The following is a 15,145-nucleotide window of genomic DNA, read 5'->3' on the forward strand; positions in this document are numbered from 1 at the left end:
TTTGTAGAGTTTGCATGTTTGTAGGTGGTTTGAATGTTTGTAGGTGGTATTTTTTTATTTTAGGTGGGTTCTTTAGCGGTTGCTCATACATACATACATACATCATGTTTGTTTGTGTGGTAGTATTTTATGTTCTGTTTTACTCCTTTTTCTCTTTCTTCATGAGTCTTGAGTTAAGTTAATGAAACATAGGTAGGTGAGATTGAGAATTAATTTATTATATAGGTAGGCTAGGGCATAAGGTAATTTAGTTACATAGGTAGGTTAGGGACTTCTTTTCTTTTACTCTTACTTGGTGGTGTGTTTTTCGTTTTGTGTTTTTTTGTTTTGTTTCACACCATACATTCAGCAGGTACGCGGTGGTTCCTGGTTTTGGTGGGATTTTTATTGATTGAATGTGGTAGTATGCATGGTTATATAGAGTTATATAGAGTTATATAGAGTTATATAGAGTTATATAGAGTTATATAGAGTTATATAGAGTTATATAGAGTTATATAGAGTTATATAGAGTTATATAGAGTTATATAGAGTTATATAGAGTTATATAGAGTTATATAGAGTTATATAGAGTTATATAGAGTTATATAGAGTTATATAGAGTTATATAGAGTTATATAGAGTTATATAGAGTTATATAGAGTTATATAGAGTTATATAGAGTTATATAGAGTTATATAGAGTTATATAGAGTTATATAGAGTTATATAGAGTTATATAGAGTTATATAGAGTTATATAGAGTTATATAGAGCATAAATCCTATATAGATACCTTTCTTGGCTCTTCTTTTCTCTTTTCTTTGCCGACCGGTCGGTTTCTTTGCGGTTATTTTCATTTAAATTGAATAAGATTTTTCCATTCATCTAGGTTTTTTCAGGTTCATTCATTCAGGTTGAAGCTTCCAGAGGAGTTCATCGTGGACGATCAGACTGGTTGTGATGTCACGCTACGTTCATTCATTCAGTGGCAAAGAATACACGACTGGCTGGGGTACGTTTTACGGTTTCTTTGCGGTTCCTTTTTGCCAGTTGACTGGCTTTTCCGGCGGGTTTCACCGCGGCTCGTCTTTCTATTTTCATTTAAATTAATCAAATAAATAAGATTTTTCCATTTCATCCATTTCATTCAGGTTAAAGCTTCCAAAGGAATTCATCATGGAAGATGTCAGGCTACGTTTGTTCATTCAGTGGCAGTGAATACACGCCTGGCTGGGATTCGTTTTATTCTTTTTTCTCTGTTTTTCTCTGTAATTTAACATTAAGTAAGAATGCTCACATGCACACGCACATACACACAATTACATTAAGTAGCTATATAGGTAGGTTAGATAGGTATAGTTTTAATTGTAGGTAGGATAGATAGGAAGAATCCAACACTAATGTAGTTGAATAGGTAGGCGCGTAAGTTTATCTCTTCTATTTTTTCTTGCACCCACATTACACGCATCAGCGTATTATACACACACACACACACACACACACACAAATACATACATAAACACACATTAGTATTTGAGCGTTATTTTATTTTCATTACACATTCTAATTTATTATTACTAAGGTTGAGAGTAATTTAATTTCATAGGTAGTTAAGGGCAATAATATAATTCTAGGAACAATCTTGTAATGTAAATTAAAACGCTGTAAGTGTATCGATAGGTAAGTTAATTATTAAATTTTACATTATTATTATTAGGTTGGAGCCCAAGGCATTACGTAGGTGGTGGGGTGGGTGCCGAAAGGCCAATGAATTGGGCTCTTGAGTTTTGTAATTTTAGGTAAGCTAGGACCGTAATGTAATGAATAGGTAAGTTAAGGCTACGTTGTAACACACACTCATTAATAGATTTAGGGTTTAAGTTTTATATTATTATTACTAAGTTGGAGCCCAAGGCATTACGTAGGTGGTGGGGTGGGTGCCGAAAGGCCAATGAATTGGGCTCTTGAGTTTTTTTTGTAATTTTAGGTAAGCTAGGGCTTAATTGTAATGAATAAGTAAGTTGAGGGTACGATAGCCGATAGACTCTGAATTTCAAAGTCTGTTGTCAGAGGTAGGCCTTGGTGGCCAGTGGTGTACCGGCAATGGTTTACTATCCGGACGGCAATGGTTTACTATCTGCACGGTAATGATTTACCATGCGGCACGACCATAGTCTACTACCCGCACGGCTTCCGGACGGCAAATGGTTTACTATCCGCACGGCAATAGTCTACTATCCGCACGGCAATGGTTTTCTATCCGGTGCCCTGGCTGTCGGTGAACCTCTGTGCAAGGATGGAGAATGAAGGGGGACTTTCGACTATCGTACCATTAACAATTTAATATAGATTAGTTAAGGTAATTGAATAGGTAGATAGGATTATTTTTATTAAGCAATTTGAGATGCAGGCACCGCTAAGCTTTCTGATGAGAATCTACTCTTTCTCTATCTTTTTCCATCAACACGGGCTGTGTTTCAACAACAATCTCGAGGAGGACTGGCAGCAGTTTTGGAGGATAACGTAGGAACCGGACCGCATTCAACATTCTGCCTTTGTCGAATGGACGACGGTAAGTTTTTTTTGCATTTTACTCACTTTGTTGTTTTAAAATTTTATTTATTTGACATTATTTTCATTTTATAATTTAATTTTTTTTGCTTCTAAGATTCTAACATTCATTTACTACTACGCAAATAAAAAATAATTTGTTTACAGAATGATGAGAGGTGGGCAGTGGTGGGAGTCAGCACGTTTTAGATGGTGGTCTCATGATGATTTACATATGATGATGGTGGTGTAGGAAAAATCAGCTCGTTGGCTGTTCGACTGACACTCTGAAGTTCGGATGGCATTTTGTGTGCCGACCAGATGATGGTGGTCGGTGCAATGGAAAGTACAGTAACGACGATTTTTGAAGTAAGGTTTAGTTTCGTTTTTTATTTTTCTCATTCGTTCATTTTATCACTCAACCTTTTAAATTATTCTAATATTAATTGATTCGTTAATTCATTCTATTCATTAATTGAATCATTGATTTATTAACTAATTCAATCATTCATTCAACCAATTATTCAATCATTCAGTTAATTTGTTCGATCATTCCTTTGTTCCTTGTTTTACTAATACGCTATTAAAAAAATGTCTACAGAATGATAGAGGTGGGCTGTGGTGGGCATCAGCACGTTTCAGATAGAGGTCTCATGATGATCGTTCCGATGACAATTCGAAGATAACAACAACGACGGTTTTTGAAGTATGATTAAGTTTCTATTTTTTTATTTTTCTCATTCATTCATTCATTTTATCACTATCTTTCAAATTATTCCTCAATTAATTTATTCATTGATTCATTCTATTCATTCATTAAATCATTGGTTGAGTAATTTATTAGTTAATTTATTCATTCAACCAATCGTTCAATCATTCAGTTAATCATTTATTCGTTCGTTCCTTTGTTTCTTGATTTACTACTTCGTTAATTAATAAAAACTTGTCAACAGAATGATGAGAGGTGGGCTGTGGTGGGCGTCAGCACGTTTCAGATGGTGGTCTCATGATGATCGTTCCGATGACAAATCGAAGATAATTTTAAAGGTAAATTTGTTTTTGTCTCATTGTACTTTTGAAATTACTCGAATTTGAACAAAGATTGAGTGTTATCTTAAAAAGATAAGTTGCCTATTTTTTCCAATTGCTTGTTTTTTATTTTAGTGAATTAATTTTTTTTTCAATTTATTTTTCAGTATCCGGTCAAATTCATTCCATCGATGCGTGTCAGATGATGGTTGGTGCAATGGAGGTTCGTCGGTAGTGAGTGAAGTTTCTGGAGAGTGCGCGCCCGCACATTTACATACACACACACACCAATACAACACATACATACACAACATCCATTCATTCGGTGTCGTTGTTGTTATGTTTCTCTTCAACTTTCTATTTTCTTTACCGTGAACCGGGCTTTAATTTAATTCATAGGTAAGTTAGGGACTGAGATGAGTTAAACAATTGTAGGTAGGCTGGGGCTTAACATTAGTTAAAAAGCTTCAAGTAAAATAAAAACGCTAAAATATGTTAAATAAAATACTTGAAACATCTAATACGAGAAATACAAATTTGTAGGTAAGTGAGTTGAGTTAATGATTATAAGTAAGCTAGGGCCCTGAGAGTAATTTAATTATAGGTAGGTGACTGACTACTATTCTTGCGACTTCTTACTAGTTTTGTGTGATGTGTTTGTTTTCGCTTCACAACACCACACCAACAAAACAAACTACATTTTATTCTCGTCGTCGCCTTAAATTGTACCTTTTTGGACAATCCTTTTAATAATTTCTATTTATTTATTCATTAAATGTTGACTGGTTTCTAGTTTTTTTTTAAATTTGTTATATAGTTTTTGGATATTTCTTGATTTACTTTGTATATATGCGTGTATAAATTATTTCTGTTTAGTATGTTAATTTAGTCATTATGATATGTTGTGAACTGTTCTCACTAAATGTTCATGTTACGTGGTTTATTATCCTTCGAGAACTTCTAAGGAGTGTGTATAATAATAATAATAATGGATAATAATTATTTTTATCGGTCGATATTTTGTTATATTTGTTTATTTAAAATACGAATTTAAAAAAAATTGACATTTTAAAATTTAAATTAACCGCCACTTTTCATTTTTGAATGAATTCAAATAAAAGCAACTATTGTGTTTTTCTTTCTTTCCTAAAATTTCGAAATTGTTTGTAGATCTGTACGGTTAAGTGTTTGTTCGAGTTTGAACAGGCCTTGCAAATTTATTTTTATTTGGTTCATTCAATTTAGTTGATTGATTGGTTGATTGATCGGTTGATTGATTGACTGACAGACTGGCTGGCTGCTGACCGACCGATTGTTTGATTGATTTATCTCATAGTATTGTATACATGAGAAAAAATCCGATTGAGCCAACCTACGGCTTCAGTAAGCAACTGTTTTCCACCTGACAAAAGCAATTTCTATATTTATACTGACAAAAATAATTGTGATATAAATATATTGATTTATTTAAAGCATTATAGTAGTCGAGGTACTAGGGAACAGTTTTTAAACGAAAAATAACGGACGCAACAAAATCACACTCTTGTTTAATAAAAATACCAAAAATAAAATTTTTAATTAAAATGAAATCAGCCACGCTTCCAGAACTAAAATGTTTAAAATCCTTTAATTAATATTTTTGATTAATTGAAATACCAAATAAATTTGTCTTAAGTTCATCATAAAAATAAAATGCAATAAAACCGACTTGTTTATAGATAAGGATTAGTAGTTTATCACAGATATATTTACAGCATTTAGGAATAATTTAAAAAGAAATAATATATTTAAATAATAAAACAAATTATCTTCAAACAAAAAATACTTCACTGATCAACTAAAATAAAGCGCTTTTCAGTTTTCCGAATAAAATCTCAATTTAAATTTCAAAATTAGACTTAATTAACCATAGATTTATAAAATAGAATGTTTCAAAAATCAATTGAATCCATTCTTAATAATCTGCCAGACCTTATACGGTGTAATATATTTACTGTTAACGTCTTTGCTGACGTCCTTGCTGATGTTTTTGACGTCACTGTCGTGAAGGATGACGTAATCACACTCGTCACGAATGACGTCATCATCGATCACGTCACCGCCGTATCTAGAGTTATCATTTTGCAGATGGTTTATAAATGGTAACGAAAGGACAAAAATTATGATACCATGGTTAGTTTCCAAATAATTTAAATTATATTTAATTCAGAGATGTTCGTTTCTATCTATCCATCCATCTATGGTTCTATCTATCCATCTATGGTTCTATCTATCCATCTATGGTTCTGTCTATCCATCTATGGTTCTATCTATCTATCTATCTATCTATCCATCCATCCATCCATCCATCCATCCATCCATCCATCCATCCATCCATCCATCCATCGACCCATCCATCTATCTATTAATCAATCGATCAATCAACCAATCTATTAATTATAATACATACGCTGTGATGTATCTTTTTAACATTTTCTTCTCCTCGTCTTTCAACGATGACGTAATTGATGACGTAGTTGATGGCGCTGTTGATGGAGTATAAAGTGATGGTATGGAAAATTTAAGTCCGACGAAAATGTTTGGCAGCAGCTGTACGGTGGTTGTAAATTTAAGAACAAGTCAAAAATTGTAATTTTTTTTCATTTTTTTTTTCAAATTATTGTCGACCATTTTGTAATTTCTGTTCTAAATGTTTTCCAAATCTTAAAATTCTTCATCTAAATTGTAGCGAATTTGAAAAAAATAATATAATTCTAAAACTAAATTCCGTATGACAAAACCAACAGAATCCTTCTGCAGCTGAAATACATTTACATTACATTTACATACATTTATATTAGTTCTCACCGTAATGTACAACAAAGAAAGGCATGAAACAAATCAAATTCTTAACTCACCTTAAACTTATCATCACCACCACCACCATCATCATTATTTCTAGCATCATCATCATCTTCATCATCATTGGATTTGGGGTGTTTGAAATGAATTCTATGTAAGAAACTTTTTTGATAGCAATTGCTCCCGTAGCGACATGCCGGTCTGTAACTGGTTTGATTGCTGCTGCAGCTGCTGCTAGTGGTTCTGTTGAGTTTATTAGTATCGTTCTTGCAGCTGTTCTCTTTGCTGCTACCAGCTACACCATCTGCACCTGATTTATTATCATAATTTGTTTCATGCTTACTGGTGCTATCATCCTTATCACCATCATCATTATAATCCTTCTTTGCATCTTTTGAACCGGGTTCATCAGTAACTCTATCATCATCTTCTTCTTCTTCATCATCATCATCAGTTTCCATGTTGTATAATTGTGCATCATCGTCGTTGTTTTTATCACGCTCCACCTTATTGTCATCACCTTCTTGCTCGTCGTCATCATCTCCAGCTTCATCTTTGTCGCCCTCCTCCTTCTCCTCCTTTGCCCTACCCTCACCTTCATCACCATCCCTATCCTTTTGCTTTCCTCTCTTCTTCGTTGCCCTCCCACTGAACATGTCTTCAATCTTTGAATGTTCTTTCGACTTTTTGTACAACAGCTGAAACGAATAAATAGAACAATGAAACGATAGAAGGACTGACCAACCAACTGATCATGCCAACCAACCGACCGACCGACCAACCAGCCAACCGACCAACCAATCAATCAACCAACCAGCCAACCAACCAACCGACCAATCAACCAACCAATTAACCAACCCACCGACCAACCAACCAACCGACCAACCAACCAACCAACCAACCAACCAACCGACCAACCGATCAATCAGTGAACCTACCTTCAGTCTCTTTACATCAGTAGCCTCCTTGTAAGTTTTGTCATCGCGAATGTTTTGTATGCGAGGAAATCTACACAGACAACAAACACAAATAAATGAATAGTTGAATAAATAAATGTAAAAAACAAAAACACACACAAACACTTACACACACACACACACCTACAACTAAACACACACACCTACAACTACACACACACACCTACAACTACACACACACATCACACATACATACGCACATACACACACAGCATTGCAGAGAAAACTGTCAAATTTCTATATTTCTATGTTACAATATTACAATCCCATAAGCATAAGTTAGTTTGCAACATTTACGCAATGACATAAGCAATAGAAAAGATAACTACAAATATGACACCAAAATGTGAGAGTGACACCAGAAAGTGAAAATGAAACCGGAAAGTGAAAATGAAACCAAAAGTGCAACTGAAACGAAACCTGATGGAAATTCCGCCAGCTGTATGAACATCAGACAGCGTAAACTCCGTCCCAATTATCTCCCAAACAGGCGATTCCTATATGGAATTAGATTTAATTATTGATTGATTGATTGATTGATTAATACACATTTGATATTTTAATGGAAACTGATGAAGTTCGTAAAATGTAAGATAGCAAAAAATGCAGTTGAATAAACAACCGACAAAATTTTGTGAACGTTGGAGACATTATTTGAGCGTTACGGACTGGAAAAAGTTACGTACTTTAGGATCAAGGACCACGAAGTCAGGAAGTAGCTTCTTGGAAACGTTCAACCACTTTGGAATCTTCGCAGCATCCTGTGAACACGCATGCAAGTCGGCAGTGGCGTGTTTGAGAATGCAAAAGAATGTATTAGATAATGACGAAATAGTTGAAATGTCTGGCTGAGATAGGTCATCAATCAGGTCATAGCTACTTGTTAATGAAAAAGTCAATACAAAAGAGATAATTCATTTTCACTTATTAACAATCCTTAAACCACATCACATGCACATGCAAGAGAGGAGTCATAAGCAGCAGTTGCCCTACCTTGCTAATTTTGACCATCTTGATTGACGTCTGCAGCTTGTTGAGCGTGGCGTCGTCGAGGCCGCTGCCACATTTTGTCACCGTGCACCACTTCTTTGTGTCTTCGTCGTGACTTCCCATCAGAAACACTGATTTCATACCGCCTAAGTGACGAAAACATTATAGGATGGTTGGTGATCTTAAAGGATGGGTCTGTCCTGTTTCTTCACATATTGATGGCATTTATTGGGAAAGAACAATAAGATAGAATTTTGTTACTTTGTAGAAGCCTCCATTTTTTAAAATGCTTTTTAAAACAAAAAGTGCCAATTCAATCCAGTATAAGAATCGTGATTTTATGTTTCCTATGCAACGAGCAAATCATATAGAAATCATATTAAGAGACTTAATAGTTATCTGTGAGTATCAATTGCGAGAAAAAGTAATCTAAGAAAATTAAGATTTGCTCATATTCACCGATCATGATGCACTGTAGTGAAATTTTATTCAGACAATCAATCAACTGTTTCATATCGATATGTGGCGATGATCAAACAGCAATAAAAGTCATAGAATAAAAAATGTTGTACAACACTGTTTATATCAACGACAAATTGACCTTTCGACCCGGTTCCAAAATATGCCCCTAGCACCACCAGGTCAGCCGAGTCGGCCATGCAACCTTGACCTAGATAATCTTTCTTCACCTTCAGCCAGTGCCTCATGCCAGGCTCGTATATACCCTGCAAAATTAACACCAGGTAAAGAATGGCAAAACAACCGGCGAACATTCAAATGAAAGATACATGCACTAAAACATAAAGTAGACACTTCTGAAATGAACGTTTGGCCAGTACACACACACACACACACACACACACACACACACACACACACACACACACACACACACACACACACACACACACACACACACACACACACACACACACACTGAAACACGAAACTACAAATAATAATAGATTAACAGAAAATTATTATCTATATGATCATCTCCACAATATATCACACTATATCATTAAGATGAATGATAGACGAGTAGCCAATGATAGAGAGATACAAACATTGATATCTTTCAGTACAAGCCCTTCCAGTCCTTCTCTGAAAACCCTCATCATCAGGTCAACAAGGTCATCCTCTTCCTAAGAGTCGACAAATAATTTCGCCAGTAGTTGTATGAATGGAACGGAATGAAATTTCAATGATTTGTATGTAAATAGTGAAAAAAAACCATCTTTGAAGTTTCAAAATTCAATCAATCATTTTGCGAGTGCTATAGAAGAATTTTAAAGTTTTCATAAGTTTTAAAAAATAAAACTAATCTGAGGGAGAAAAACCCATTTAAGAAATTTAGTAGCACAAGTTTAAATCATTTCATAAAATAACGCAACTTATTTACCTGACATTTTTCAAAAATAAAATCTAACTTATATTCGAATTTTTCAATTTTTCTTAGTAAATATTTATAAATATATATATATATAAATTATTTAATTAAGAATATGCGAAACAAAAACCATAATATGAGTCATTTCTGAGAACATGACGTGATTGTTGACTTGCGTCATGTTCTTGTGTAGAATATCCCTTCTCTCTATCAAGGGTCTGCCAGTAGTAGCAAACATCAAACAGTCTACAAACATACAACCCCACAGACAATCTACAAACATACAAGTCCACAGACAGTCTACAAACATACAATCCCTTAAACAGTCTACAAACATACAACTCCAAAAACACCCATTAAGCCGAAATGCACCAGTCATATCAGGTAAACCTGTTTAGAAGACTCTGCCCATTGTAATGAAGGCAGTCAAAGATGAACAGACAGACATTTGCATCCTTGAATGCACTTTTCTGTTAAAGAAAAAAAAAGAAGAAGAAGATAATGTTACATTTGGATGAGCAAAGTTTTTAAACTTTATCCCAGAAACAATAAGATTCTTAAGATAAAATTCTCTCATTTTTTCAAATCATTAAAGAAAATGAAGATGACGATAATGATGATGATAATGATGATGATTATGATGATAGTGATGATGATAATGATTACGATGATGATGGTGGTGATGATGGTGGTGATGATGGTCAAATGCTCCGCCAATCAGAAACCTTGTGCACTCCCAAAGTCCCAAAGGGTAGGGGCTTGCCCGTTTTGTTGTCGATGAGTAGAACCTCGCTATCTAAGACGAGATCACTGACACCTGGAAAGGCCAGGGGTATGAAGTCTTTCAGGTGCTTCACCTAATTGGCCAGATGAATGAATGAATTAATGAATGAATGAATTAATTAATTAAAAATGGACGAATGAACGAAGGAGAAAAGAAGGAATGAATGGAGGAGGATTAATGTATACAGGTGCTGCTAGATGATTGAAATTTTAAGGTTAGTTGTTGAAATGAAGCAGTTAGTTAACCAATTAATATTTTAATTAATCAATCAATAAAAAAAACAAAAACACAATCAGTAACATGATAATAAAGTTGTTTCGAAGAAATGATGTAAGAAAACAGACGACTGGTCAGCAGTGACTAATATGATAAACCATTCCATCATCACATCCTTCGCAAGCATCATTCAACACCATGCAGCCAAACAAGTCACCATCCATGCAACCTTGTGGTCGAGGACAGGCTTCAAAGATCTGCTGAAGTACTGGTAGTGGTCACCTTTTTTTGTGAGTAATTCCTCCACATTAAAAAATTTTAGTTAGCAATGGGCAAAAATATTGAGAGAAGAGAAAAATCACTTTTTTAAAATAATAAATTACAAAAAGACATAACACACAATTCAACTCTTACATAAGACTGTGATTATTACATGTGAATTCTTTTTACACCGAGATCTTTCGTGATAATAATACTGCTTATAAATAATACTCTTTATATCTCTAGCTGTTACCAATGCTCATTTTCGATAGAAATTATTAATTTAAGTTAAGGTGAAACTTGTGAAAACCATATTAAATAATTAAGTAGATAGAAAAGTGTATAGGTAGTTAGGTAGGTAGGTAGGTAGGTAGGTAGGTAGGCTGGCAGGTACCTTGTTTGTGTAGCTGTACTCTTTCCCCATCATATTTTATCTCAGCGTACATACCATTAGGACACTTCTTGAAAGCAACGTCAACTGACTTGCAGGCTTCTGCCTTTTATAATAAAAAAAAATTAGTTGGAATTAAATTTTCGCATACGATTAAAAATTCCTAACAATTTATAACATGCTTTAATAAATCTCATTAGAAACAGTAACAAATTAATTTAAATAAAAATAAGCGAACAATTTTTCATCTACCAGCATCGGTTGCACAGGGGTCATTAAGGACAATTGAACTTTGACCTTGCCCTCGTTGCACTTGACATTCAGGATCATGTCAACAACCTTCTTCAGGTCTCGCGACGCTTTGAAGGCCTCATAAGCTTTGGGGCTCAAACCGTCGAGACTGATTTAATAGATGATGACGACGATGAAGTTAGGTAGGAGTTAAAACTAACTTGGAGACCGTTTGAGGACGTTTTGTGCAGTTTAAATTATTATATTTTTGTTACTGAAATCAACATTTGATACGTGGTGCATGACTGTTTTTTTTTAAAAACTAACTCGATGAAAAGAAATAGAATCATGGCAACATTTTCTGAAATACTTATTTAAAATTTTTTCTTTTGTGATATATTGGGGGAAACAGTAAAAACAAACATATATACAAACAAACAAACATACAAACAAACAAACATACATACAAACAAACAAACATACAAACAAACAAACAAACAAACAAACAAACAAATAAGCAAACAAACAGAACAAAAACCGTACATCAATTTAGATCCACAGTTGATTCTCAGATCATGTTTCACCAGCCTAATGAAGGTCTTCAGATCATTTGATGTGCACCTAAACAATTTTCCGTTGCAAATTTAAATTCAATGAAATCTAAACAATAAAACAACAAAAAAACATTTTTACTCTTTCGTTCACAACAGTCCAAAAATTAAAATTAAAAAAAAAACAACCTCTTAGTAATTTTTGTGAGACATTTCAGCTGGTCCTCTTCTTTGGTGTACTTAGTCAGTTCAGACAAGAAAGCATCCACCTACGTTAATAATAATAATAATAATAATTGTGGTTGCTGAGACATTAGACATCAAAATTTATGAAAAAAAAATTGTTGCTGGTCTGTTTGTAGACAAAATTTGTTGCTACTCTCAGTCTAAACGAGTAAAACAGCTTACAAGTTAGAATTCAACTGTCTGAAAAAAAGACATCCCAGTTTATGAAAATATTCAAAATTTCTGTTTCCATTAATCCGTCTATGGGATAGAAGACACACACACACACACACACACACACACACACACACACACACACACACACACACACACACACACACACACACACACACTAGGATATTAATCCCGCATATAAAAAAGAATTTCCTGCTGACAAGTTTAAATAAAAGTATTTGATGGAAAATAAAATGAAAAATTATTGAAAAATAATGAAAAAATAGTTAGTGAGACAGTAAAAAAATCAACCTCTTGCATGGACAACATACTCTTCAACTGCGGTTTCAAGTTTGAAGATTTACCAAAAAACGCGGATATAGTATCAGAGACATCACCATCCTCCAAGTGCTCCATCATTTCCTCTAAACTAGTCCCAAAAATCTGTGTGGGTGAATTTTTTTCAAAAATCATTTTAAAATAAATAGACTTTGAAATCAATAAATCTAAACAAAAAACATTATGAATTATGGAATCGAATGGAAATATAAGAACAAAAAAAAAAAAAAAACAAAAGAGAATAGAAAGATTTTGAATAACAACCCTGGCTGAAATGTTTCACCGCCGGTTTGTCATCCATATTGTACACAGATTTTACAACACCTGGTAGCAGAACCTTCAACAGCAAATAAGCATCACATGGGTAATTTGCTGGAGTTGGTGGTGGTGTGGTGATGGAATCGAAAGTGGTTAAACAGAAACAAATTTACTTGAATTGTAGAGAGGATTTGATAATACTAGATATGCAAAGTAACTAGCACCTTTATTTGATCATCAACCAATCAAATTTTTTAACCAATTATTCATCGACTAATCACAATATCCAGCTATTTAATCATCATCTAATCAAATTATTCTACCAATTATTCATAAACCAATCAAAGTAAACCACTGTTTGATCATCAACCAATCAAGGTAACTTATTATTCATTTATTAACCAATCAAATTTTCTCTTGCTACTTAGTATTTAATTACCAACCAACCAAATTTTCCTGCAAATCATTCACCGACCAATCACATTCCGTACTTCCACTTGTTCCATTTCTCAGGAACTCAGAGACGGAAGCAGTTTTCATGGTGTGACTAGACTGTTCAGCAATCTGGGCACACAATTTTCTGAACTCTATAAATGAATTATCTCTCTCCTTCAACTTTTCCATATTATCATCTGCTTTCGAGAGATTTTTATCCGAGGTCTTAATTTGTGATGATGCTTCTGGTGATAATGTTGTTGGTGATGACTTTGTTGATGTTGATGAAACTGCCGAAGTTGACAGCCTTGAGGGGAGAGATTTTTTTTCTGGTTCTGAAGATTTCAACAACTTTTTTGGCGTATCCTTCGTTGATGACGATGATAGCTTAATTTTTTTCTTAGGAACTTTTAAAGAAAAACAAAAATATAATAATTAGTGACGGATGTATATATCAAAACAAGACTGAAAATATCAATTTAAAAAAAAACTTGTAAGATTTTACAAAAATACAGAACAAATTTTTAATGAAAATCATAATGAGTTTATAAATTTATGTAGACACATATTCTTTTATTCAACTGAAAAATGAAAATACAAAGCCCTGAATTTAGAAAAATTACAAATCATTCATGCTAAACTGCTATAGAGATAAATTTAAAAATGATACTCAGAGCAAACAATGATATTTTAAGCTTGGATTATTATATCAATAGCTATGGAATTGAAATATCACCATGAACTTTAGTACTTTCTTTGATGTCATCTTCATCGTCCATACTCTCTGATTTTGGTTTCTTTCTTTTGGTGGCAGTCTTCTTCGGGGTTGATCTAACTTTTGAAAGGTCTATTATAGAAAAATGTAAATGTTATTATAAACAATATTCAGCTGAAGGAAAATTATTTTTTCCAAGTTATATATATATATTGACATATAAACATTCTTATTTTATAAATGTATTTAAATAAAGAAAATTCAACAATCTAAAATAGAATAATCGAAATGATTTGAACCAAAATATGAGATTTATTAATTATTAAGGTTAACGTTTTTCAATTTTTAAAACTATCAAAAGGAAATGAAAAAGTATTATAAAAAATAAAAACCATCAATGAGATTGTTGATCAAATTTTGATCTTCAGCTTTCAAGCTGTCATAGTTTTGTAAGTCATTTGGCGAGTCAACGACCTTAGTGGTTGACCTGGCCTTCGTGAACGTTTCAAACAAACATTTCGGATGGAAATATTGCTTCATTTCACCCTCCCCATCTGTGAATGGATTGGGCGTTACTTTAGCCAACCTGAGGGCCCCCTTCTCCAACTTTACTTTACATTTCTTGCAGCCCGCTGTCCCCAATTTGGCATAATCGCACAAAAAAGACGTCATGTTGGATGTTTGAAAATTTCAAACTGCCATCAACAAATTGACTCTGAAAATTTTTTAATTTTTAATTCATTAAAAAGCATTTCACAACAGCATGGCCAATTTAAAAGTGAATTGAAACGGAAACGTGTTGAGCTGA

General features: G+C 33.7%; 1 protein-coding gene across 1 annotated transcript; it reads right to left on the reverse strand.

The window, feature by feature from the left end:
• Positions 1–5,076: 5,076 nt before the first annotated feature.
• Positions 5,077–15,009, reverse strand: HELRODRAFT_113751 (hypothetical protein; the record flags this gene model as incomplete). Its single annotated transcript, XM_009025145.1, has 23 exons — positions 5,077–5,666; positions 6,009–6,148; positions 6,457–6,844; positions 6,962–7,098; positions 7,339–7,408; positions 7,798–7,874; positions 8,064–8,138; positions 8,371–8,513; positions 8,969–9,092; positions 9,435–9,512; positions 9,888–9,975; positions 10,148–10,227; positions 10,483–10,614; positions 10,987–11,039; positions 11,413–11,515; positions 11,662–11,809; positions 12,184–12,261; positions 12,378–12,460; positions 12,903–13,020; positions 13,163–13,301; positions 13,679–13,951; positions 14,404–14,469; positions 14,730–15,009. The coding sequence occupies 23 exons, from the start codon at positions 15,007–15,009 to the stop codon at positions 5,498–5,500; spliced, it is 3,042 nt and encodes a 1,013-aa protein (XP_009023393.1). The 3' UTR covers positions 5,077–5,497.
• Between the last annotated feature and the right edge of the window lie 136 nt (positions 15,010–15,145).

This window comes from Helobdella robusta (assembly GCF_000326865.2).
Source record: "Helobdella robusta unplaced genomic scaffold HELROscaffold_40, whole genome shotgun sequence".
NCBI classification, from domain to species: domain Eukaryota; kingdom Metazoa; phylum Annelida; class Clitellata; order Rhynchobdellida; family Glossiphoniidae; genus Helobdella; species Helobdella robusta.